A 25,981-nucleotide genomic window follows, 5' to 3' on the forward strand; every position below is an offset into this window, starting at 1 on the left:
GTGGAGCTGCGCGATCAAAGTCGTCCAAGATCAGAGCCTTGACAGGATGCGCACCGTGGTACACTCCCGTGGGCATGACAAAGACCGCAAAAGTATATTCCTCGGGAGGTGTCAGGCCCAATTGGGCGCTGGATCCATAGATTTGCGGTCGTATATACATAGCTGCGCCGATCTCATGAGGAGGGACATACTCGGCATTGAGAGACACGGCTGCTTTTACGGCATCGAGAAACAAGTCGGAAGGTACAGGAGGGATAGATATGAACTCGGCCGAGTGCTGCATGCGGACAGCATTTCGATCCGGTCGAAAGGTCTGTATGTCTCCAGAGGGAGTACGGAAAGCTTTGAGGCCTTCATATGCGTGTTGACCATAGTTAATGGCTGGGGCCATACCATGGAGGCGGATGTATGGGTCAGCGACAAACTCGGGGGACGTCCATTTTCCGGTCTTGAGCGAGTAGTGCGACTCGATATGCCCGTTCACTATTTAAAACCAAGGAGATATTGGGTCAATTTATTGGCTTATACCTCTTCTGGTGTAGTGATACAGCAGACTTACCCTCGCGCACTTTGAAGCCAAGATTTGGCCAGTCGATAGTATTAACTGGTGGGGGTGGGAACTGAGCCATGGTTTTTTGGTTTGGAGGGGCAGTGAAAGCTTTGATTGATTGCAGTTACGGACTCGACGTTGTTACAGAAGAAACTCCAGAGAATCTCTCGAAGGCCACAATTAAGAAAATCTTTGTGAATAAGCTGAGAATATGCAATTAGTTCATTGGCTCTGCTATTTTTTTGGTGTGTCCCAGTTTCGTTCCTTCCGTCAAGATAAAATACATGACTCCGACAATCGGAACCACAGGGGGATATAAGGATATTGGAAAGCACCCTTACCTGTTACTGCCTAAATCCTTGATCGGCTTAGTCAGTTGTCTCAGTTCAATGTTTCTCATATGATTTGGATTTTCTTCATGAGCTAAAATTACCAACTTAACATTCGATGCCTCACGGAGCGATCATGAAAATATCCAATGTGTTGTTGCGACTGGAAGCTGAACATTGAAATACGAAACAGATTGGGCTAACATCAATCCCCTATAGACAGAAATACACGCAAAATCGGCCACGGCTTTGTCTCCTTAATCAATATTCCCCCTTTGACATCTTAACTTGTTTGCATCGACTCTTTGACTTGACTTTTTACTCGGCGGCATATTTCGTCAACCGAACCACTAAGCACCAAGCCCTCCTGGATTGATACGAAGTCCGCTCAAACACACTGCAAACTTTGACACCAAGAATCCATCCCTTTGCCCTATTGACCAAGCTATACCCAAAACCCAATCTCGACCTACGCGTCACGCTAGCACTCTCCTCATCCGAAGTATGGATACAGGATACAGTGAGATTGACACGTTAAACCCTCCAGGACATTCGTTATCGTAGCCATCGTTCAAACTCATGCCGATACCCAATAGTTGCAGCAGCCCTTTCGGCGCAGCAATGTACCCAGGTAAAATGGCCTGAAAGTCTGCGAACATCCCTTCATTTCAAGACTTTAGCAGTGCGAGATCTTTCTTGTTGAGGGAAAGTAGACTCCTCCTTCCCCCGCACGCATTGCGAAGGCCAAGGACGGAATTACACTTGTTGAAAATGGATTCCCTAGAACAGGGAATGATACAACCACTATCGCGCAAGTGCTGAGCCGGTAGAAACGTGTCGCATTGACAGCATTACAAGCTCTTCAGCTCTCGCCACATTGAGCCTCAACACAAGCCAAGTAAGCCACGGGCTCGAGCGAGTTCCCTCGCGCGACGCCCGCCTTCCTTCTATCTCAGCCAGTCATGCTTGGCAGTCATTTGATTCGTTGCAGTGAGTGAGTGAGTCGTGGTTGGTTTAATTGGGATATGAAGTCGAAACCCATGACCAGAACCAAGGGTCCGAATCAGCAGTCGGTGAGGGGCTCGAAGGGCTTGCCGGTTCCATATCCATCGTCGTTGGCAAAAGAAATAAGCCCGTTTTGCTGTTGTGTTCCCGGGTTGTTTTATGAGTATCTCACTAGGCTTCTGCGTACTAAATCCTACACCGGTGAACTAGTTATTCACAAGTACGATCCTTCCGGCCCAACGTAGTTTTCAGGTGGGATTTTGGGTTCCCCGGATTATCTGGGAGTCTGAGAGTCTGAGAGTCTGGGGTAAAAGAGTAAGTTGAATGACCCCAACGCCCTTCTTATGTACAACGTCCCCGCACAAGCTGCGGGAACCAACATACACGTGTACACAGGTAAGTAGGCGTGGTCGCGCAGCCGACGGAACTCCGGGCCAGATATTGGGGTAAGGATCTTCGTCTGGAGTGTGTGGTAGGTGTCGAGGCACAGTCACCCTACTAAGCTTCAAGTGCAGGTAGATCGAGCAATGTTGGATGGCTTTTTTCTGGGTTAAAATTGAAATGAGAAGGTCTACATCGGAAGAAAGCAGTGGAAGAGCCCAGGTATTTGTATAACCTGTGCCCCGTCTATGACGTCCAAGGGATATGGATCGAGTTGCACACGTAGTTCGGAGCTATCTATTCGGAAGTCCGCCAAACGCCAGATGAGCAGATGAGACGCGAACGATGTGCAGCGCTACCGGACCCCTACCCATAATTCCCCGGGGTAGCGACTGGAACCCCTGTTTAGCACGTTCTCGACCAAACAAGAACCAAACAAGAACCTGGAGTAGAACCGTCCCTTTGGTCGCTTACGTTATATCGTCGATAATCAACCTGACTAAAGAGGATGCTATATTCAGGGGGGGGTCTGCACATCTATGGTAGATGCTACCCAGTCTAGTACGAGCTCAATGTGGTGGTTTGACGATCATTTGAGTAACTACCGGTGAATCGTGATTCTATTCCATCCCCCGCGATATAGTGTAGGTTAGGTATCGCATGCATGTGAATGCGGAGTTTCCTATACCTAAACTCCAAAACTCCAAAGCCACCATCCATCCCCCCCCATCTATACACAGTACTGCACTGTATTGAACTCAGAGAGGAGTTCGGTCTGTTTGTCACATTCGGCTTAATGTCAAGGATAGTATGAGCCTCACGCCATACCCTAACCATACCTTACCATCCATCGACCACAGCACCGCAACCGTCCCCACGCACAACATCATGCATGCCCACCTATGTTGCATACATATCTACCTACATACACATGTATGCATGCATCTAGAACCATGCCGGCACTCAACAAAGCGACGTTCCGGCATCCCATCATCTAATAACAAATGCTGTATCACCTCCTCTTCCCCCCCCCCTTCGCTTAAAAAAAACATTGGAACCCTTCATCTTAAGATGCCCAGACGTTTTATCTGCTGACGGCATCAAGCCATTGTGAACCAAACAACACCTAACTAGCTAGGTAGACGTTGGTTAATCTTTGGTGTGTCGTCCGATCGAGGTTAGCTACCTAGTTTGATGCGGCTTAATTGCTCGGAGGATAGATGACGAATACCCACCTAACAACAACACCACCATCCTAAATGTGTGTACGTAGTTATGTGTAAGGTGTGCGATGTGAATGGTGCGTGATGTGTCTGATATGATCCTCATACCATCTTGTTATCCCAGGTTAAGACACACATACATACATACATACATACATACATACATACCACACCACGCCGTGGTCCAATTTCCTTTCGTGGGGTGGATGGGTATCGCGGTTTTGATTTTGAGAGGCTGCTGTCTGTCGTAAACATACGATTAGATGGATATAGTTAAGCCGGAACATTTGGGGTATCTAATAGTAGGCAATAGCATATGGATACATACCTAGGTAGACAGATGCTAACTATGTGGAGAAGGTGATACGGATACAAAAGAACATTGAAGCCTTCGAGGTCGCAATTCCTAAAGCCAGCGCGCGGATACATACATCTAAGACCTACGAAAGTTGGTAAAGCAATTGAAGCCGGAAATATAGCACAGTGACCACAAGGTATGGTGGAAGCACAGCCGACATGGTATAGGTCTTAGGCACCTTATTGATTTGTTTTATTCAATGTTATGTGTTCTTAGGCGTGGCCCTTCAGTGCATAGGGGCGCTCACTCATATCACATGTATAACGAACCAACAAATCAAGAAAGGAGTTGTCTCATTTCTCATCCCTCGTACACTTCCCAACCACACCACAGCTAGGTAAGTCCTTGCGTGTGAACATCAACGCCCCCTATGCTAACTACCTATGTACAACAGAAAACAAAAACCAATATAAACCTGAGCCTTTCAATTCGTCTTCCATTCTATAAACGACTGTGAAGCTTCTCCGTGAATTCATTAATATCGGCCGAGGCTCATTACCTAAGCATACCCGGAACGTCGTCTCATCGTCCTATTCATCATGATGATACATAACATCCCTCCAAAATATAGGACCTGTTCCAAGAAGAAAGGAAAAAAGAAAACATTTTGTGTTGTCCTGTGCGGACATATCCATAATCAAACCAACCCCCCTCGTAGCTTTTGAAGACTTTTGCAATACATCCATGGAAATATAAAGTCGGGGGCGACTCATAAAGAAATATTAAAGAAAAAGGGAGAACCCAACTCCGTTCTAATGCGCATCTCTCCATGATGTACAGGGACTCTAGTCAAGACGAGGAGTCTGTTTTTTAGCTACGAAAAACGCAGATATCATATAATCATCATGCTCCACGCCACTAAGGGCACGACACCAAGCCAAACGCCGGGACTCCCAAGCAAGCTCAAAGTACCCCAGACACGCCAGCTATAATATCATGGAGCGCAATATCCATTGTCGAGGTTGCGAAAACTTCTGTCTATGAAAGTCCAGCAAGCTTTTGCAAAGTGACGAGAACACCTAGAATCATTGATTAGCATATGATAATGTATGAATGTGCTGAATGTTTCACTCACCGCTCACACCCTGAGTTAATGTAGAAGTAGCTTCAGTATTCCGGCTACCCAAGCTTACGGTAACGACGTTGTCTACCTGAGCATCGCCGCCAGCCGTCTTCAGGCTGTTGGCCCATTTGTAGACTTTCTCGTCCTCACGGCCGTCTCCAACGACCATGACAAAATCCACTGGACTTGCTTCTACACCCTGAGGGTGTTTAATGGCATCTTGGTATACCTGGGCAGCAGCAGTTTCTTTAGTCCAGTCAATCGATTCGACAACGACGCAATTGTCTAACTGTGTAGCATGCACGCGCTGTTCTTCACAGGATTCGTTGATATGCCCAGTCCAATCGCTTGCTTGTCGTTCCGCATTGGCGTAATCATCGGCATGCTTGTAATGGAAAATTAATGAACAGTTGCGGTCTTCAATTTCTGATCCAGGTGTGCGCTCCAGGTAGTACTGGAGTATCCCCCGGACCGACTCTTTCCAAGCAGAGACTCGATTGTGGTCTGCAATTTCAGTCCAATTTCCGTCGGCAGAACTCTTGATAAAGCAGCCATTCTCCGCAATGAGGCCTAAGTTAGGAACTAAGCGGAAAAGTCGATCGAGCTCTTCAGGTCTACGTCCAGACATTACGTATATGGTATTGCGAGGATCGTCCACTAGATCATTCAAGACGTCTAGAGTGCGCTACTCATTTATTAGCACCGACTATGTTCGAAGATAATATGATAGAAGGATAGCAAACCTGAGGGTTCATGGGAATGATTTCATTCATCGGTCCATAGGGGATTAGAGTACCTTCCAAGTCAAGGAAGAACAGACGACGTTTGCTTTGAGAATACCGGGCACCAAGGGCATTCAAATTCAGTCGAGGTACAGATGTTTGATCATGTCGGTGCTGTTCCTCATAGACCTGGTTGAGAGATGCTATGAATTTGGAGAACCATTGGCCTCCGGTATGTTGGCTGACGACTTCACGAAGTGCTGTCCACCGTTCGTTTTTCTCCTCATCAGGCATTTCAAGCGCCTGCTTGATTGCTTCTGAACACTGCCGATAACTCCACGGGTTGACAGATAATTCCTTTCCGCCGAAAAGGGACGAAGTCCCAGTGAACTCTGATAATATGAGAGAGCCATGCTTCCTGTCACAGTATTCACCATCTTGACAGACAATGAATTCATGTGATGTAAGATTCATACCCTCACGTTGACTGGTGATCATGAGAGCGTCCGCGATTGTCAGAAGAGCCAAGTATTGGGAATATGGGATGTCCTGCTTCAGATACACGAGAGGTAGATAGGCGAGATTAGCCCAATTGGAATTTACCCTAGTGACAATATCGCCGACTGCGGCGTCAAGGTCTGTCTTTTCGCCGTTAGATAGAGCCACTTGGATGAGAACGACATTGTCTCTCCATTGAGGATTCTTGTTAAGAAACAGCTCATAGGAGAGAAGCTTCTGCCGGACTCCACGAACATGATCGAGCTTGTCACGGGCGACGATGATCTTCTTGTCCTTGTATCGATCTCTCATGATTTCGATCCATTTCATCACCTCCTCATCCTGGCGATGACCGTTGAGACTAACAGGGTCAATACCGATGGCATGGTTCATCACATTCACAAACCGATCCTCCAATTGCACCCCATCGGGAGTCGCCTCTACAGAGAGGAGGCGGCTGCAGGTTTGCAAGAAGTGGCGAGTGTACTCATGGATCTGGAAGCCAATAAGGTTCGCGCCGAGCATGCCCTCCAGTAATTGCTTTCTGACAGCGAGACATCGGAAGACCTCGGAAGATGGGAAGGCAACATGTAAAAACAGACCAATTTTTGCATCCGGGAGCTTCTTGCGGATCATGCTTGGCACCAGTAGCAGATGGTAATCGTTGACCCATATCGTGTCGCCTCGTTTCCAATTCTTGACGATCTTGTCGGCAAAGGCTTGGTTCAGGTTGACATAGAATTGCCATGAATGGTCTTCGTAGGCCTTGCTCTTCGGGTTGTCGGGTATTTGATAGTGAAAGACAGGCCAAAGAATTTGCTTGCAGAAATGCAAATAATGTCCGTCGAAGTCTTTATCGGAGCAGAAGACGGGGTACATACTAAACTCAGTCACCAGTCTGTCGGTGATATCTTGCTTTTGCTGTGTCCCTTCGAGCGCATCCGTGGGCATCCCTAAAGTGCCCACCCATGAGTATTCCTGGTTATACCCATCGCGCCCTGCTGCCTCGGCTGCGTTGCGAAGACCTCCATTGCCTTGATCCGCATTCACTATGCGCCAATTGGCATGCGCGAAGACCCTGTCATGGCTATCGCTCCTTGCTACTCGAGGTTGAAGAATGCCTTGTCGTCCAAGCTCCTTGGCCTTTTCCAGGGTCCTAGCATGATCTAAGAGGGAGGCTGGAGGAGGGGAATTCGCTCGAGATTTTGGCTGGTTAGCTCGGCCACCCCATTTCGGTGATTCTTTGTCGGTCGGCGCTGGCGCTCTAAATTCCTCGTCGTCCGAGACGTTAATCACACGAAGCCCGTCCTCATTTACAAAAAGGGCATCACTAAGGTTGGTAGTCTCCTCCTCGGGTGTCTTGGGAGGAGTGATTGCGGGGTCGGGAAAGAGACTAGTGCGAAGCTCTAGAGGAGGTCGTTTCAGCACTTTTTTGGTACTCTTTCTTTGAGTATGGCGCTCGCTCGCAGCTGGCGCATTAGGTAGTTTGAAGTAAACGGTCTTCGGGAGAAACCTAATGAGAAGCAAGTAAGCTAATTGTTGTTTACATGGGTGTATAAGCGGTGGCCGTGCGGGATATCCGCCTGGGCGATCTTTTTTCGCTCGTAAAAGTACTACGGCTCTACCCGGCCTCCTTAAGACCTAAGACCAAAGACCAAGTCTGAAAACAACTCAGGCGCCGAATTCCCAACAATGGGAAAACACCCCAAGCGAGCAGACTTGGTTATATGGAAAGAAAGTAGGATTGCACAAATGATATAACTGAAATAGAAACTAATAATTATAAAATTGTAATTATAAAATTGATGTACTCACAGCGAGGCTAAGAAGATAGTCATTGTGAAAAAGTTGTGGTGATATTATCCAATACAACAGCTGCGGAAATTTGTTGTTGCTGCAGATTGGTCTTGGTAAGACTCAGACTGGAATTTCTTGGTGCAGCCTGGATATAAAAAGCGTTGTAAACAGAAATTGCAAGCTCATAGGAAAGGCTATGAAGATTATCGGGTGTCAGGATTGTGATGTGTAGGTATGATAGCTTGTAGTGAGCTTGTGTAGATTGACTTGGTTGAGTTGTCAGTTGCTTTGCTTGAATCAGTTGAGGTGAAGCCCAAATAATAAAATTGGAAGTCTGAAGATCGGACGTCGTTCCTTTAAGAGTCGGATGATCCTACTAGGTAACGGGCTGGGGAGACGGCGGAGAGGAACGGGATACTGCCGGGAGGGGTTAGTTGAAAAAGTTAATTGATAAAAAAAGAAAGGTAGGTCAAGGTGACGCAAAAAAGTATAAATTATGTGTGAGGCATGAATTCATATGTATGAGAGCCAGCATAAGAAAAGCTGGGTACAGTACATATATAAAAGGCGGCGGAGCTTGTTGGACCAAATCCAAATTGATGTCAGTTACTGTGTTAATTTGGAACTAAATTTGGATAGCAAGTCGATTTGTACAACGGTTGGACACACTAAACACTAATAAAATAGGTGACCAGTGACGTACTTCAAAAGTAAAAGATACCAAGCACACCAAGGCCATTCCGACAGGGGTTAACTTGCTACGTCGTTACAGGGCCCTAGCGGAGCGTTGCAGCTAACCTTCCAGCACTTCAAGCTTACCCAGGCCCACGGCGCTTTTTGGTTTTGCCGACAAGCCGTTAAGGAGCTGTAATAATATGTAACGCCCGTAAGAGAAAATTTGAGTCGAAAATGCAAAGGTCTCCACTTAAAAAAATAGCCATACCTTTTTTTTTCGTCTTTTCTCTTCTTCTAGAAATCGATCGCAAAGTCGATTGTATTCCATCTCACAAATTAAATCTCAAGTCTTGACGTAGCCAAGTGATACGTTGGAACGTTGGAAGGAAAGCTCCTTCAACATTAGGAATGAACAGAATCCATATCAATATCAAGGTTTCTTTAAGTATATGACTTCATACACTTTTTTATTTTCAATATGCAATTCGCGTCCAACAAAAAGGAATTCGCGTCTAACACGGGTCACGGGTTAATTCACTTCCATCTAGCAAAAGCTTACATAGCTCACGCACATCCAACATAACCAACTTGAACCTGGATTAGATTTGAGTGAATACTACTAGTAGTATCTGTATGTCTGTATTATCCAATATAAACGACAAGCCAACACAAGGGTTCATTTGAACCAAACAACCAACGAAGTAACAAAATCAATGAGAATCAGATATCTATGAGACGATCGAGATTTCTAGCATTTCTTTTACCAAAACCCGGCCCGGTGTGCTTATACATAGCCTTTACTCAGGTTGCCCAGGAGAATTTGGTCCGAAGTTACCTAGTACTTAGGTAATTAACATGAATTATCGTATACCTGCCTACCATCCACAAAATCCACACCCCAAACTTCAGGTAGGTAAAACGCCTGGATTTGAGGATAACCAGCTTGGCTGCTTACCGAGAAACAGTTCCCCTCCACTACCCAAGGATCAATAAACGTGGTAGGTAAAACGCATCATGGATCTGTATGGTCGTGGCAGACTTTCGCCCGAGCTTTTTGGTTCCCGCACTCCAGCATATGCCGAAATTCCCGTCTTTTTTTGTCCCTTTTTTTTCTTCTTTCTTTCTCTTTGGTCTCTCTCCACTTACAACATACAGTGTGCCAAAGCCGTTGCGGTCTTAGCAACGCCCTTCTTTGCTGCATACAACATTCAAATCACAGCCCCCTCTGTAAATTGTACGTTAGAGCACATTGTCTTTTCAACAAGTCTAATTGGTTTATTCAAAACATCCACCGGAGCATACGTTGAGCTTACCCCGGCCATGCCCCTCAATGTAACCAGTTCACTCGGGTCTTTGCGGACGAACCTTGAAGACGTGATAGCTTCAATGGCAGTCATCAAATCCACCTTTGGTTTCCCGTGGTCATCCATCCTTCAATCTGTCTAATCATGAGCATTTGTTACACATCCCCTACATCAATAGAAAGGTACAGACCAGCTCGGCGGAAAGTTAAGACAATTGGCCATTTTAGCCTACCAAGATCACATTGCATGAGCACCTAAATGAAGTTCCCTTAAGCCGCACCCATCTAAATCTAATCTATCTGACTATCTGACTATCTGACTATCTACCCTTCACCTCGCACTCTTGTCGTCTCACACATACAGCCTTGAACGTCGTAGGGAGGCCGTACAGAGGCTAGAACCTTCCATAACACATGCGACAAGCTATCGCATATAAGCTCGATGCGGCTTGCCCAAAATGGTAACTCCTTTGGTGCCCAAGAGAAGCTTCGATGAAAAAAAAAGCTCGCATGCTGGCGCAGACTTCTTAGACCAGGTTCGCAACCAAGATTTATGCAGGGGGGTGTGCGAAACTCTTAGATGGGTTGAGTTGATTGGGTGAAGGCTTGTCAGCGTCGATAATTCTTGCTCTAATGGACTAATGGACTAATCATTGATGGACTTGAATCACAACCGCCTGCAATAACTTAGCAATAGCCACATTCGCTACCTGGGTTGGATTTCAAAAGGAGACAGACAACCTAAGAATAGGTATCCAGAGTCCAGACGTAGACAGAAAGCTCCAACATTTTTGATCACGCGGTAACGAGTGATCCATCCATATATCCATCGATATCCAGCAACTACCGGGAACAACAGCTATTAGCTGCAACCAAGAAACAACATTGGAAGCATGAACACGATCTTTAGGCACTAAAAAGGGACCTTTATTTATGTGGAACCTCCCTATTGGCTCGAGTGCTCGATAGAATTGAGAACCTTCAAACGTCGCTAACCTCCTTTTCGAGAAATTCCCATCCGCAGTGCGACTCGTTCACTTGCCCCCCCTAAACCCCCTGAGGGAGAGAGCAAAAGTACAAACCCCCGTTACCAATTTGATCGTGAAAAGAGGTTCGAATCGTAAATGGATTGGATGTCACATTCTTGGCATTGTCCATGTCGAGACCAGCCCATCAGGTTTATCTCTCAGCTGCCTAGCTATGCACATACGGAGGAGTACACTACATACCTACATACCTAGAGAGCCCACCCCTTCGAAGGCTTATTACTCGATTTCTATATCGTAACAAACCACGTGCATTACATAGTGGCTTACCCCGCCTTCTTTCTGGATCTTCACCTAGTATACCTAGTCTCCTGGTGCGTGTTACCTGCCTACTGACCTGTGGATGTTCTTAGACCTGCAGATGGGCCGCAGACAAGCCACCTGGGCAGGTCTCTCTTGCAGCTGGGTTAGCCTACATACCTAAGCGCGACTGCAAAAAGCGGAAATAACTAAGCGCTTGGTCTAGCAGCACACAAACTTTTGTCCGCGCGTACTAGTAACTATTCAGCAGCATAGCCGGCTTACATACGTACACACTTGCACTTACATACATACTTGCACAACAGCGCGAGTCAAGTAGTGCATGTACGTACGTAGGTAAGTTTTCTTTCTTCCGCTTGTCAGAACCAAAACCGAAAGAAAAAAGGAAAAGAAAAAAAAAAGAGTTTCTGGGCACAGAAGGAATATGACCGATGTGTGATAACATCATGACTTGTTTTGAAAATCGGATCTAGAGTTAAATCTGTCGACTCGGCTGCACTCCCGAAAGGGTCACGGCGCGCAAAAAAAGACCGCCACTCACTTATGCAGGAACGGCCCGCATTTCGTGTGCCACTTGGCTGGATCGTCAGGCTCTAATGCTGTTCAAAAATCCCCACCATCGATTGTTGTTGTTGTTTGGGGAATATAGGGTACCTACAGTGAATAAACTACAGTATGTACTCCAGCAGCATGTCCCATTGCATTCAAGTCTCCATTTTGTGTGTACAGGACAGTACTTCGTACATGATAAATGTTGTTACGAGGCTCAGAAAATGAGAATGTAGGTATCCTCTATTATGTAAGTACTTGCGGATGTTTCTCCCGCAATCCCCAACCCCCATAGTCCCCATCTATCCCCGTCTGTCTATCTTTTTCAAAAACTCTCTCATCTTAAAGTTGTAAATGAGGAATCCTCATCAACGGTAAGGTTTCCACGGGAACCACGCCATGAGAAAAGTCATGCAATCTGGAGGTTGAGGTGTGGTGGGTACGTAGAAAGACGGTAGGATTGTTCGGCCATTAAATTGTAATCAAGGCTGGGTGGTAATCGGCAAGTGAGCTTATCTCGACTCAGCTCTACCCTCGCTCACCAATCAGTTGCGCCAAAGCCGTACAGCTTTGTCTTTCCCCCCGGACCCACAAAGACGGCCGTCCAGAGACCAATCTAACGCATATACCTCATCCTCGTGGCCGGGTAAATCGACCGACAACTTGAAGGATCGCATGTCCCATACCTTCAGCGTAGTATCCCTCGATCCAGAACATAGGAGGCGCTGATAATCACATGTCAGTCAGTTGTTACTCATGAGTCAAAGGAGGTGTGTCCCCCTGAGGGAATTTTGATGTTCTTAGGAAATATTTCTCTAGATAGAGAATTTAATATCACTTACCGAATCGGCTGAGAAGGCACATTGATAGACCGGCGCCACCTATTTATAATTAGTAATTGATTTCATCCTCACAAGCTCCGATTTAGGCCATGCAAGCAATATGTAGGTCGATGACAGTGACTGGAATGCTATTGGAAAGATGCCGACTTACATGACCCCGTAACGTTGCCAGAAATTTCCCGTCGCTGCTTGTCATATTAGCAGCTTTCAACATGCCTTAGGCGTCACTCTATCCGGTAATGCGGAATCGTACACTAGAACGACACCGGATCTTGCAGAGGGAGATACAGAGTTGATGACTTACCGGCCCCATATCTTAATGTGGTTATCCCAACCAGCGCTGGCTATCAGATTCCCATCGGGCGAGAAGGAAACGTGGTTGACTTGTTTCTGGTGCCCTAGCATTCGCGCCAACGGCTTGGTGCCCTCCGCGGGGTCCCAGAGATACATGGTAAAGTCGTCACTAGCTGAGACGATCCGTTCCGTTATCTTGCCTTGCTGCCTTGCTGCCTTCTCAAATCGCTCCTTCGCCTTAGCCCGCTTCTCCTCTGTGGACACCGGGACATTCTTTGTATGGTCGTAGAATGCTGTTCGAAGCACGAAATCTGTAGAGAGCGCTAAGTGGTTCACCCAATGTGCGTGTGACGCAAGCGTATGCTTCAAGGTTCCGTTGACGGCATCCCACACCTTGACGGTCTTATCTTGGCTGGCACTGTATATCAGATCCGTCCCACCCCATCTAACACAGCTCACACTACCCTACATCACGGTTAGCCTTTTTTAACCTTAATGGTCTGAGCCATTTACTCACTTTATGCCCTGAGAGTACATGCTCAGTTATGCCAGTGTTCGCAATCCAGATCCGAATGGTAGCATCTTTGCTGGCACTAGCTAGTTTTGGCGTGTCGTCACGCCATAGGTGAAATGGCTGCCATGTTATACTGGTAATCCATTTGCTATGGCCACTGAATGGTCTGCCGACAGCCTGGCCTGACTCATCCCACATTCGAACTGTCTTATCCATACTACCAGTTGCCAAATTCTGCCCATCAGGACGCCATGCCAATGCCAAGACCCAACCAGTGTGGCCCTTGAGAGTGAATTTGGGTGTTCCACTGTCTGTATTCCATAATCTCGCCGTATTGTCGCCGGATCCAGTCGCAAGAAGACCGCTCGTCTTGGGAGAGAACTGCACTGCTAGGATAGCTTCTCCATGTCCCGGTATCTTATTTGACATGCGCGTCACAGCCTGTACTTTGAAGACTGCCTGGGGCTCCGCAGCTAACGTGATCGTTGTTTCAAAGGGGTTCTCGACGCCATGCTTGCGAAGGACTGCGAGAAATTCGGAAGGCGTCGGGTAGTTATCAATTACTATGTCGGAACCAGGTACATGTATACGAAAGCGATATGGCGTAAATTCTTCACGTTCCTATGTATCAACGAGGTCTTAGTTCTTGGTTCTTGTTCGGGGCGCAACATCTAATGCATATTCCATACCCTTCCCAGCAAAGTGTTGAGCAATAGAGACACATTCTTCTCCGTCGCATCAGCAAGGGGAACCTCTATTGTTTCGGCCAGTTGGTTCCCATCATTATCTATGAATCGAGCTTTGAATGATCCTGCTTCAATAACCGGTGGGGTGACATCTTGTTGGATCTGAGTACGTTCTAAAGCTTCTCGACGCTGTCGCTTCGATGGTGGGGGGGCTATAGTAGCCATTCTATCTTGTTTCTTGTTAAATTGCCAACACTTATTATATAGTTAAATATTTGGGGTTCAGATGGAACACTTGGCGATATCAAAAATAATTAGATTGAATATGCGCGATCACAGTAAGATCTTTGGTTGTTTTGTTATTTGAATGTTTATATCAGAAATAAGGTCGTCGTGGGGTGGTGGGGCAATATCCCGAAAGTTTGAAAACTCAAAAAATTACATTTCTTATCGTTATCTTATCGATTTCTTTTATATTTCTCTTTTGTTGATCGAGGACCCTGATGGCCATCTTTACTTTGTAACCCTGGGTGACCTTACATCATCGCAGTCGCAGATGCCTCAAGTCAGATGGCAGGATGGGGAGTCGCATCCCGCCCTCAAAGAAATGGCCTTCTCTAGCAGATTATCAAGTGAACCTCCCCGTAAACCTTATGAAATTGAAACATTGTTTTCCATACCTACTAAGGTTAAGTAGTGGTTTCAAATATCAGACCCAAATGTAATCAAAAGGCAACATTGAACCTTCAATAGAAGTCTACTATGTACTGGGTAATTTCTTCCAATTCATCACATTCAGTTACTTCTTTATGGGTATTCTAATGTCATCAATCTTGGCTGGTTTTACATAACTGTCGAGTGAGTCCACCAATGATGGAGTCCTCCTCCTCTATTCCGCCAAGACCTCATAAGTCTTCAAGTGAAGAAACACCGTCTCGTTCACGGAAGACCTCTTACCCCTCTAACCATTCCATATCACGCACTACATCTTCAACCCCTTATCCAAGTGCTACTCATGGTGTGCTACCTAGACCGACCACCTCGACTACTCAGCGCTTGTCTACCTCGTTCAGTGGCAGCCGTTCTGCAACGAGCTTGTCGCAACGTTCAGGGCAGCGCCGCCATGCTAGTACTACCTCGGGCCGTAAGTCCCGGACCACCTCGTCAGTCTGGGGCACAGATTCCCATGAGATTGTATGCAGCGTTTCCGAAGCTCGGGGCGTATCTCCTACCGTTGGTCTTGCTTTTGTCAACATAACCACCAATGAGGCTGTAATAAGTCAGATATGTGATTCTCAATTTTATGTCAAAACTATCCATAAAATTCAAATGTATCAACCGTCTACAATCTTAATCGTCAACACTGCATTTCCCCCAAATCCCAAATCCAGTCTGCTTTCTATCATCGAGGAAGAACTTCCCGATACACCAATCGAACCACTTGATCGTAAATATTGGTCTGAAAATGTTGGCCTCGAGTTTATTCAGACTTTGGCGTTCAGAGAGGATCTAGAGGCCATCAAAGTGGCTATCGAAGGTAACTTCTATGCTACATGCTCATTCGCTGCGGTACGTGAGATTTGACCCGTTCTCCTGTCTGCATCTCTTAATTTTATCATATAGGCTATCAAGTATATAGAGCTCTCTTGTCATGTATCAATCATGTCCCACTCCCTACGTGTGCGATATCAACCATCAGAAAATACCATGATGATCGATATCTCGACTATTCACTCTCTCGAGCTAATCCAGAATCTTCACAATGCGAAATCAAAAGACTGTCTATTCGGACTGCTAAACGAAACTCTCACCCCCATGGGGTCGAGAATGCTGCGAAGCAATATTCTCCAGCCTTCATGCCAGGTTGACAATACACTGACCCCTCGTTACGATGCACTTGACGAGCTTACCGTTAAAGAAGACATGTTCTTTGAAATTCGAAAGGGTCAGAAGTAGCAATATCCTCTTCATACTTATCGCTAATCTACAATAGCTCTCAAAGGATTTGCGGATGTGGAAAAGCTCTTGACTACGGTGAGCTTTTAGGTGCTAAAACTTGCCATCCACTAGGTAGCTGACAACATGAAGCTTGTTATTGTGCCTAATCAATCATCAATATATGCCTCGGAGCAGGCTGTCAATAATATCCTCAGTGTCAAGGCTTTCATCACCGCCGTTCCCACTCTCTTCGAGGCATTAGGGACTGCACGTACAGATCTGCTGACCAGGATCCGTGCAATATGCCGCCCGGAGCTCACTCAACCTGTCACGGATCTCATCACAACGACGATTAACGAAGACGTGACGGCGATGAAATCCCCTCTTGATATGAGGAATCAAAGAACTTATGCTGTTAAGGTAAGCTACCTAGCTTTTTACTAATTTGTGCAAAGTTCAATGGATGCCTAATCTTTTAAGTCTGGAGTTCATGGGCTCCTAGATGTTGCTCGACAGACATATAAGGAAGCTACAGAAGATGTTCACCAACATATAGAAGACATCAACCGTAAGCTCTACTTAAGTGGTACCTAGCTACTGTTGCCAAAGTAGTTTTAACTTGATTGCGCAGGGGAACATGACCTTCTAGTAGATCTTCGATTTGATGCCAATCGACAATATTGGTTACGAATTCGACAGAGTGACTTTGATGATAGAGAAATTCCAGACGTTCTCATAAACAGGGTGCGCAAAGGGGCGTGGATCCAGTGCCAAACTTTGGTATTAGTCCAACTCAACCACCGTATCACGGATTCTCACAATGAGGCTATCATGCTAAGTGACAAAGTCGTTCAAGAACTTCTAGATGCGATTCGAGTACATGTACCAAACCTCTTCCGTGTTTGCGAAAGCGTTGCTCTACTGGATATGATTGCTGCCTTTGGACAAGCTGCTACTACTAGGGACTACATAAGGCCTGAGATCAGTGATGCCTTAGCTCTCAAAGGTGCCAGACATCCTATTTGCGAACGAGTAGGTATATGTCCATCAACACTGCGATCAGGAGCTCACAAAGTCTAGGTTAACCCTGAGCGTTTTGTTCCCAATGATGCTTTTGCAAATGAGCAATACCGATTTCAGATAATCACTGGATGTAACATGAGTGGCAAAAGCACCTATATCAGGATGATTTCACTCCTTCAAGTAATGGCTCAGGTCGGCTGTTTTGTTCCCGCACAGTATGCGGCATTTCCTGTGATTCAACAGCTTTTCGTACGAATGTCAACAGATGACAGCATCGAAGCCAACATGTCAACCTTTTCACTCGAAATGCGAGAAATGGCATTTATACTCAGGTAAAGAGAATCTGATTGGAATGAATATGCCAACGTTTACTAACGATTGAATAGGAACATTAACGAAAAGAGCCTAGCCATCATCGATGAACTTGGCCGTGGCACTAGCACAAGAGACGGGTTAGCAATTGCACTTGCTATATCCGAAGCCTTGATTCAGAGCAGTTCCTTGGTTTGGTTTGCTACCCACTTTCAGCAACTCGGTGAGTGACCCTGTGCTGAATGAAGGAGACATGTTCTGATTGAATATGTAGCAAAGATACTAGGCAGTAGACCAGGAGTTTTAAACTTACACCTTGCTACTGAAATGAATGCTATGGATGATGAAAATTTGAAGATGACAATGCTGTATAAGATTACATCGGGGCCTGTTGAGGAAGAGCATTACGGTCTGAATCTCGCACGGGCTATCGGGTTTCCGACACGATTCATTGAAGTTGCAGACAATGTCTCAAGAACACTCGCAGAAAATATCGAAAAGAAGAAACAAACCTCCCAGTCAAGAAAGCTACTCCGGCGTCGGAAGCTGATCTTGAATTTGCACGATACGCTTCTCCAACTACAGCAATCTGACATGGATGATGCTGCACTAGGGAGTTTTATGAGAAGGCTTCAGGATGAGTTCATATCTAGAATGGATGACATTGAACGTGATGGAAAAGTAAGCAAAGACAAGTTCGTCGAGGTGGCTGAGGAGGCGGAGTGAAATGATACCATCACATTCAAAGAGTCTTACGCCGACACTTTTAAACATACCTATTTAGCCCGCTAATAGGTTGAGATTCTAGCTCCTTGCTTTCTCAAAATCTTAGCTCTCGCAAAGATATCGAGGCTAACTACCTACCTTGCAACTTAGGTAGTAGCACCTTTGGCACCATTCCAATATGTTGATGATTCAATCAAAGCTATTATTCCGCTACATATTGAAATCTTCTCCAGGGTTTGCTCCATTGATATGATTCGGGTTCGTTTCATTATACCAGTAGTAGTACGCGTCGCTTTGATGCCGTTCCTGGACCCCAGGATGCAGCGATTTCTTCATGATCTCCACGTACTTATCAAGATCAAGTCCATTCTCTTTTCGGAATGCGGTTAGTTTCTTAAAGTCGACGCATTGTCGATTAATAGACCTACATCCCACGCACATGTATGTTAGTAAATATCCCCTCCTTTTACCAGTACGGGGAGCGATTTTGAACTTACATATCGGGCTGCGGATATTCCTGTCCCGCAACCCAGTGGTATGTCATCATATTCACGTTACCGCTGCATTGCAGCGCTTGTAAGAGTATATCGACGCAGTGGTTGATGTGGATCTCAGGCAGGCCCATCACCGAGTGGTTGCGCGTCGTGAGGTTATAGTAGCCGCGGTACGCGTTCCGACGCAGCGAGTTGAGACAGTGGATCTGGTGGTATACGTCGAAGGCGCCGACGTAGGCGTCGTCGCCGAGCCCCCATTCTGCGTCCTCGAGTTTTGTTACGGTGGACGGGTCCTTGCCCATGCGCTTGATGTCCGATCGCGTTAGGGGGTGGAACCGGCTTAGTTCCCACTCTTCCCATTGCTCGTCGGCCGTGGGGTTCGGCAGCTCCCGCGCGATGGAGGCGCCGGTTTTGGAAGGGAATAGTGTCCCTTGGACTTTCTGTGGGTTTAGATCTAGGTCGAGCTTGTCGAAGATGGGGCCTGTTAAGATGTGTTAGCTATCTACTGTCACCCGCTATTACGCTACTCAGGCCGAAAATACTTCGTTAGGTCTCTACGTACTGTAAGTAGACACCCGCCGCAGCTCAGCATTAAGCTGGGACTTGGGACCCCGTGACGCTACGAAGAGCCCGAGGGATATCAGGAATATGATAATGTTCACCAGCGTGATCACTATGGTGACATAGGTGCTTGAATGTCGCCCCGAATGCCGCTGTGCCAATTGCCTTCGAGTTGGCAAAGTCTCGCCCAGTAGCTTCTCTCCTTCCTCATCTGGACCCCCTTCGCTGAATAAAGGGACTGGTGAGGGGAACTCATTTGGTAGCTTGTCGGTTGATATGCGCGAAGGCGCATATGTAACATTTGGGGAGGGCATAGTCGAATTGGCTACATGAAATCTTAAGGTATGCCCTGTTTACTATGATAAGTTATTTACAGCGTTAATAGCCTGAAATTTTGACAGATGTCTATGGTACCTTGCGACGCGAAGATAGCGCGGTATGAGATGAATATGAATGTGGCAGGCCCTTACGCAAGGAATTTCCGTGTGACGGGTTTCTGAAGGTCTGATAGATTGGATGAGGGAATCCTATCTACGGACGGTTTCCCGGCACCGGAATCTCGTAAATACGGAGAGGCAAATAAACATCGGATTGTCTGGAACCTAGGACGCTCACCAACCCGCATTAGTGTTGGCCTTTCTATAAATCCCAGAAAGATACCTGGTAGATAATGGTGCTGCCCTGTTGAGGTTACACTCGTGATTCTCCTAGGCCGGCCATTACCGCACATGAACGTGTGATGGATTAGTCAAGGCCCGGGAGAGCGACACTCGTTGCTGTTTGGGGAAGGTGGGCTGAGAGACTAACAGGCACGTATATTAGATCATGTAGCATTTGGCGTAATAAGTGAAACCGCGCCTGCAGATGAAAATGGAAAATGAGTTGCATTTGTTAGACAACGGTTGTATATTAAAGGATGGGTATCCATTGAACCGGGCCGCGGGTGAGCGCATATGTTAACGTAACGACGCCGGTGACAGGGTTGCGGTAGCAGGACCTTCGGCCCGGAGGGAGCCACATATCTCAGGTTGATCTTCATAAGTAGAGGTCTCTTCGCATGCTTTCGAGTTACCCTAGGCCTTATTCCTGGTTGGTTGAAGTTTGTTCACAGTCCTCTTCATCACTTTGCCCACCGATTCCGTTTCGATCCCAATCTCAACCCCTAAAACTCAAGATGCGCTTCTCCGTACTCGCCTTTGTTGGCATGGCTGCCATCGCCCTGGCAGCACCTATTGAGGTAACCATCTCACCTCCATCATCACGCACTCACCTATCTGACTCTAGAAGTCTAACCAATACACTGCTCTAGGTATCGTCAGAACTATCCTCGCGCCAGTATGAGCCCATCTACAAAATCCACAAAGACCTCGAAGGCGCGACGGAGAAAAGGCAATACAGGCCCACCTATAAGATTCACGCTGATCTCGAAGGTGCTGTTGAGAAAAGGCAATATGAGCCTACATATAAGATCCACAAGAGCCTCGAGGGCGCGGTGGAAGAGAGGCAGTACAGGCCTACGTATAAAATCCACAAAGACCTTGAAGGCGCGGTAGAGAAACGACAGTATATGCCTGGTACACTTTCCCCTATCAATCTTATCCGCACGCCTAACTGTAGGTACACATAAAATCTATAAAGTCGGCAAGAATGCTGACGAGTAATTGGGCCACAGGGTTAAATAGGTATATACATACCTCGGAAAGGGAGGCTGTGGCTTAGGTTAGACTTGCTATTGGGGAGATCTTGCTGAGGAGGAAATAAATATGTGTGAATGGGGGGGGAAGGCCACTTAGCAATAACCACATGATACTCCAGAATATCAAAAATTCGAATAGCTGTGATCCCCTATGAGATATGTCTGCGATTTTCACTCGGTAAGAGAAACCGAAGTCAAGTGGGGGTTGTGTCTCGTACCTACATTGCATCTTTGGTATGATACGCCCCTCACCCCTTTATCACGCGCTGCTCCGCAAGACACTTACCTAGGTTAGATACCTACCTAGTAGGCATGCTCGACACCCATTGAAGAAATAGACAGCGGAGAGTTCGTGAATTCAAACGAGCCCCGAGTCCCGAGCCCTTATTGAAGATACGTTTCACAACACGACGCAGAGATATGCGACCTACCTACTTCGGTATACTATTATTGGATCTTGTGCTAGGTACGGATGTATGTAGAGGCTCTATAGGCTTTGGCGTATTACGCATCATCGGAATTTTTTGATTACCTTCCCCTTATGTATGTGTCTTATATGCATTCTTCCTTGACTTCCGATTCGCACAGGCAAGGTACAACATGATAGTGGTAATCTGAATCTGATATGATCACTCACATTCTCGTTAATTTTAGTGCATCTTAGGAATTGTGTAACCTAGGCAGATCTGGTGATGCTCTTGGTGCTCCCACTTTGTTGGCAACACTGCTTTTGTCAGTGTATCGTAAGAGTCGGCCACTCCGTAAGTACTAAATAATGTGCTAGACCATGACACTCTAGCTAGTATATATTCAATGCTTGATAGTTTCAAGATGTGTTACCGATGCTGCGCCTCTTCATGATCCCCAATCCCGTAATAAATGTAACGGCCGTGTGAGTTTCCCTTCTGGGATAAGAGGCGTCCTCTGATTGGCTGGTACTAGTAACTACAGGAAGCCATGACTTTCGCGTGCACGACAAATTTCGGACAACATGAATTGCGGCTTTATAGTACATATAATCTTAAAGCACTGTAATTGAGTTGGTTGGATCGTTTGTATATAGTGGTGATCACCCTAAGCCTTAGTGGATAAGTCACTATAGAATCCAAGCCTGGTTCTAAATTAATACAGTAAAAAGCGCTATAATAGCCATATGTTTGGTGTACGAGATATCCATGAAATCTCCAGGGCTGTAAATAAGCACGCTCTTATTACATCCATATAACTATTGCTTAACTACTTAGATTAGGTCAATCGATGTCCACATTCGATGCAATGGCCCTAGTAGCCTCCAAGTCACTATGCAACGATTCAAGCTTCTGTTCCATTGCCCTCACACAGTCCTTCCCCAAGATCATGCGCAGATACTCATGACCACCGTCAATAGCCTTGAGTATTTCCGTCGCCGCCTTATCAGGGCATCCTTTGATAGCATCTGGGATAGAGTTCAACCCTTTGGTCATCATAACCATCCGCTCGACATCAGTGCCTTTGTAATCCGGGCTGAAGCCATCGGTGCTCTCATACTGAGCCGGAGTTAAGAGGCGAGATGAGAAGGGAGTACGGAATGCGCCCGGCTCCACGATGAGGACCTTGATGCCAAAGGTCTTGACCTCTTGGCGAAGCGACTCGTGCATGGCCTCGATCGCGAACTTGCTGGAGGCATATGCACTTCGTCCGGGCAGAGCTTGGAATCTACCACCCCGTAAAATGTTTCGTTAGCGAGAGTGCAAGAGAAGAGATAGGGGAGATTGGACGTACCCAGCACCACTGCTGATGAGAACGATGCTACCACAGCGCTTTGCCCGCAGGACTGGCAAACAGGCACGAACGGCGCGAAGGGGCCCGTAGAAGTTGACCTCCATCTGCTGACGAAGTTCCTCTTCCCTACAACCATTATAAGTAAAAGGCCATTTCGCGAGTCGAGATATTAGCTGTAATGTGGGCCCGGGCAGGTAGGCGGGAAGCTACTAACGCTGTGTCTTCAACCCCGCCAATAAACGCATAGCCTGCACTATTCACGAGCACGTCGACATCGTGCTCTCTCGAGACCTCGGCAAATTGTTCGTAGGAATCCCTTTGGCCTGGATCTAAGCTCAGCCAAATACCGCCTTTGGTGGAAAACTCGGGAAACGACCTTTCTGCGTCGGGAATGCTGCGAGTGGCCCCGAGGACTTTATGTCCCGCGTTAAGAGCTGCTAGAGCTAGCGACTTTCCGAAGCCTGAAGAGGCGCCCGTGATCAACCATGTGGAAGGTCGCGTAGCTGCCATAATTTTTGTGGCGATGAGTGGGATGATTGAAATGTATGTACACGTATGACCCAAAACTTGTATATGTCTAGAAGAGAGTTCATGACAGCAGCCAACTATCTCGAGATGTATGACTTCATATGTCCGGCTGTCGAAGCGCAGCTAGGCGGAGATAAGAGGCTAAAGTCCAGCTCGCGATTCGCCGCGTTTCCAAGCTATATTTAACAGCTAGGTATTCACCGAGTGAACTCAACAGTCTTTACTTTGGCATGGGAGTAAGAGGCCTTATTGCCGTCTTGGAGGGATGATGCCTAGTTCCTAGGACTGGCGAATCGGATTGCATCAAACACAACCTCGAAGATCTCAATCTACTCTTTATGGAAAGCTGAAATCATTTCAGCCAATTAAATTCTAGAAAGTTGAGTTGGAGAGGTCCGCAGGTACTTATGTGCAACTTACAGGTGGGCAATCAGACAGGCAGGTTCTGGATAGCACTGAGAATTCTGTAGCAGCGCACTCTAACAAGACTTGACAGTGAAGCGGCGTAGGCTCGAGCACTTCACTAGCACCGGGTGGCTGCCCCCAAGTAGCACCACATGCCGTTTAAGGACATCGGCAGGGGTCCATAGCCAATCATATCGTTTGTCGCTTCCAACAGGGTCATCCATGTTTGAAGGCACAGGATTCCCCATAGATGCCCCCCTAAGCACCCGAAAATACAGTGCTTGTAGTGATTCCCCGGAAGGCTACAGGGGACTTAGCGACTACGTAGGCCACTGAACTCATCATCAACAAATCCAGTATCGTCGTTACTCTAATATAATACCAATGTGTGACAGCTATCGCCGTATTCTGTCTAAAGAAGGCGAAGGCGAACATGCACACATGCTCTGCCCGTTCTTTGATCGGGAAAAGGAAGAGCTATTGTTTCGAAGATGGCCCATGATAATTTGGAGAAGATACCTAGTCACGGCGTGCCTAGGTACCTACTTGGCACTCAATTTTCGTTCATCTGGCGCAACGCATGCCACATACGCTTCTCCTGGTCAAACGAACTAACCTAGGGGCATCATGGATCATGGCGCGATAGACTAGCGACTCCGGAACCGACCCCGGAAAACTTTAGGTACGTATATATGCGGTGAATACACGGTTCCGAGATGACGGATGACCGGACGATGACTCAGATGTTGGTGCCGCCCGTTACGAAATAGGGCCCGGCCGGCACTGTAGGGTAGGGGCTGATCTGAGAGCTTTGCTAGGGTAGCGATAACGTCAGAGATTAAGGCCCAGATAGGTTCTGAGTAAGATTACCCTACTCGACTGTCATGAAGTGCCGTGTATTGCAGTAGTCTCGCTGAGCCAAGGTGACTTATCACGCTTGCTTGACCTCCACAACATAGGTAGGTACCGAACGACACCATCCCCACCTCACTAGTGGCAGCGGATGAGCGGCATCGTGATCGGCTACATACTACTAGTAGTAGGTATCCTAGACTAGAGGACTTCAAGTTCAAGCACTGGGAGGTGGCATGCAGGCCAAGGGGGGATAATGTACCTATGTATGCAGTATGCGTATCCCTCGCATCGTACCGAGGACCAGCTTACCAACATAGTTGCAGCCTGCTTATATCCCTTGCCGATCGCTTGTGTGTGATGGTACCTAGGGTAGAAGGGAATAGGTTCGGAGGTGATTTCGCTGACTGCATATGCGCAACACCAACTTACATATTCACTTTCTCCACGCAACAATGGATAGCTTACATAATATGTGATATTCAGTAAGGTGAATGCAACTGTTGGTAGAAGAATAATTGACTAACCTGGAGTAATATTGTGATGGATACCTAGGTAGCATGCACCGAGGTATGTACCTAGTACTTACATGATTTCTTGGTACCTAGGTGTGTACTGGGCACGTTACGGTTTACCAACAATCCCGCCAACATGGGCCGTGGCTAAAAGTGTGAAGAGCGTTACGTGCCGTGAAACTGTTATACATCTCTAGAACAGCCGACTCCATCACGCTCAGTCAATCAGACACGTCCCCCCCTCCCGGAGCCCAGCATGCCGTACACTCGCCCTCTTCTCTGGATCCCTCGCCTCAGCACTGATATGCTTCTTCTCAGTCCCATTCAGATACAAACCCTTGGGGCGCTCGCTTAAAGGCGGGCCTGTGCCGAACGCAGCAGCGATGACGTCTCTGGCGGACTTGTGCGGCAGGCGGACTACGCTGGGCCAGACGCGACTGGCGATATGTGATAGGACGAACATGACGAGCTGGCCGAGGAGGCTCAGAGGACCGGTCGTGATCTTGGTCGGCATGATCCCCGGGTCGACGCCTAGGATCGATGTATTGTGCAGCGCTGGGTCTGAGTCGAGGCGGCGTTGGAGCTCGGGGCTGTAAGGCATGTTAAATACGTAGGTACTTACCTATAGACTATGTCGCTCGAAAAGAGGAAGGCGTAAGGCTAATCAGGGCACGGATCCGGGGGATCTCTCCCGCCGAGACCTTGTCGTTGATAGCTGCCGCTGCCTCACGCACACTCGACAATTTGGACAGGTCGAGTTGAAACACGTCGTGTGGGTGAGACTTCGTAGATGCTAGAGTTAACTGCAGCGAGGTTGATGTACTTACGTCTCGCAACGTGTAGAGGCCGTGATAAGTTAGGTCTGGGTCGGCGGCAATGTTCTGAATAATTGCTGTGCCAAGTCCGCCGTTTGCACCCGTCACTAGGATCGTGCCCTTGGAGTTTCCCGCTGTCATTGGGTATAAAAGGGTTCTCTGCTTCCTGAGCATGAGTGAAGTGTAGAAGGTAAAGTTAGCTGTCGAAAACATGCGGAAAGAATGAAACCCCCTTGCACAGTCTACCTTAAATGCTTAA

General features: G+C 47.0%; 7 protein-coding genes across 7 annotated transcripts; 2 read left to right on the plus strand and 5 right to left on the minus strand.

Moving 5' to 3' along the window:
* Window positions 1–4,824: 4,824 nt before the first annotated feature.
* Window positions 4,825–7,967, minus strand: GGS25DRAFT_512302 (glycosyltransferase family 20 protein; the record flags this gene model as incomplete). The annotated part of the gene is made up of 4 exons (XM_049262776.1): window positions 4,825–4,865; window positions 4,922–5,594; window positions 5,653–7,642; window positions 7,945–7,967. The coding sequence occupies 4 exons, from the start codon at window positions 7,965–7,967 to the stop codon at window positions 4,825–4,827; spliced, it is 2,727 nt and encodes a 908-aa protein (XP_049121089.1).
* Window positions 7,968–12,795: 4,828 nt separating this feature from the next.
* GGS25DRAFT_13556 (YVTN repeat-like/Quino protein amine dehydrogenase) lies at window positions 12,796–14,504 on the minus strand. Its single transcript, XM_049256263.1, has 3 exons — window positions 14,100–14,504; window positions 13,414–14,031; window positions 12,796–13,361 (listed from the first exon to the last, which is right to left on the minus strand). The coding sequence occupies exons 1-3, from the start codon at window positions 14,319–14,321 to the stop codon at window positions 12,903–12,905; spliced, it is 1,299 nt and encodes a 432-aa protein (XP_049121090.1). The 5' UTR covers window positions 14,322–14,504; the 3' UTR covers window positions 12,796–12,902.
* Window positions 14,505–14,969: 465 nt separating this feature from the next.
* Window positions 14,970–18,341, plus strand: GGS25DRAFT_526928 (muts domain V-domain-containing protein; the record flags this gene model as incomplete). Its single annotated transcript, XM_049265053.1, has 9 exons — window positions 14,970–15,665; window positions 15,720–16,041; window positions 16,090–16,130; window positions 16,185–16,454; window positions 16,515–16,602; window positions 16,666–17,066; window positions 17,115–17,389; window positions 17,444–17,592; window positions 17,644–18,341. The coding sequence occupies 9 exons, from the start codon at window positions 14,970–14,972 to the stop codon at window positions 18,093–18,095; spliced, it is 2,694 nt and encodes an 897-aa protein (XP_049121091.1). The 3' UTR covers window positions 18,096–18,341.
* On the minus strand, window positions 18,306–19,464 carry GGS25DRAFT_516618 (uncharacterized protein; the record flags this gene model as incomplete). Its single annotated transcript, XM_049263229.1, has 3 exons — window positions 18,306–18,519; window positions 18,593–19,070; window positions 19,152–19,464. The coding sequence occupies 3 exons, from the start codon at window positions 19,462–19,464 to the stop codon at window positions 18,306–18,308; spliced, it is 1,005 nt and encodes a 334-aa protein (XP_049121092.1).
* Window positions 19,465–19,954: 490 nt separating this feature from the next.
* On the plus strand, window positions 19,955–21,250 carry GGS25DRAFT_468779 (uncharacterized protein). The gene is made up of 4 exons (XM_049259094.1): window positions 19,955–20,387; window positions 20,460–20,767; window positions 20,823–21,008; window positions 21,069–21,250. Exons 1-3 carry the CDS (start codon window positions 20,208–20,210, stop codon window positions 20,830–20,832), a joined length of 498 nt encoding a protein of 165 aa, XP_049121093.1. The 5' UTR covers window positions 19,955–20,207; the 3' UTR covers window positions 20,833–21,008; window positions 21,069–21,250.
* Window positions 21,251–22,096: 846 nt separating this feature from the next.
* GGS25DRAFT_516620 (NAD(P)-binding protein) lies at window positions 22,097–23,117 on the minus strand (the record flags this gene model as incomplete). The annotated part of the gene is made up of 3 exons (XM_049263230.1): window positions 22,097–22,541; window positions 22,608–22,733; window positions 22,822–23,117. 3 exons carry the CDS (start codon window positions 23,115–23,117, stop codon window positions 22,097–22,099), a joined length of 867 nt encoding a protein of 288 aa, XP_049121094.1.
* Window positions 23,118–24,867: 1,750 nt separating this feature from the next.
* On the minus strand, window positions 24,868–25,605 carry GGS25DRAFT_468783 (uncharacterized protein; the record flags this gene model as incomplete). Its single annotated transcript, XM_049259095.1, has 2 exons — window positions 25,583–25,605; window positions 24,868–25,517 (listed from the first exon to the last, which is right to left on the minus strand). A coding segment is annotated over exon 2 (380 nt), but the record flags the coding sequence as incomplete, so codon positions are not given.
* Window positions 25,606–25,981: the final 376 nt, after the last annotated feature.

This window comes from Hypoxylon fragiforme (assembly GCF_022984875.1).
Source record: "Hypoxylon fragiforme strain CBS 206.31 chromosome Unknown GGS25scaffold_1, whole genome shotgun sequence".
NCBI classification, from domain to species: Eukaryota; Fungi; Ascomycota; class Sordariomycetes; order Xylariales; family Hypoxylaceae; genus Hypoxylon; species Hypoxylon fragiforme.

Excerpts from the sequence above, each read along its gene's own strand:
- GGS25DRAFT_13556 (XM_049256263.1), bottom strand. The coding sequence starts at position 14,321 with ATGGCTACTATAGCCCCCCCACCATCGAAGCGACAGCGTCGAGAAGCT. Across the intron at positions 14,032-14,099 it reads TCAACACTTTGCTGGGAAGG|GAACGTGAAGAATTTACGCC; the intron begins GTATGGAATATG and ends GTTGATACATAG. Across the intron at positions 13,362-13,413 it reads ATGTACTCTCAGGGCATAAA|GGTAGTGTGAGCTGTGTTAG; the intron begins GTGAGTAAATGG and ends ACCGTGATGTAG.
- GGS25DRAFT_468779 (XM_049259094.1), top strand. The coding sequence starts at position 20,208 with ATGCTTTCGAGTTACCCTAGGCCTTATTCCTGGTTGGTTGAAGTTTGT. Across the intron at positions 20,388-20,459 it reads CCCTGGCAGCACCTATTGAG|GTATCGTCAGAACTATCCTC; the intron begins GTAACCATCTCA and ends ACACTGCTCTAG.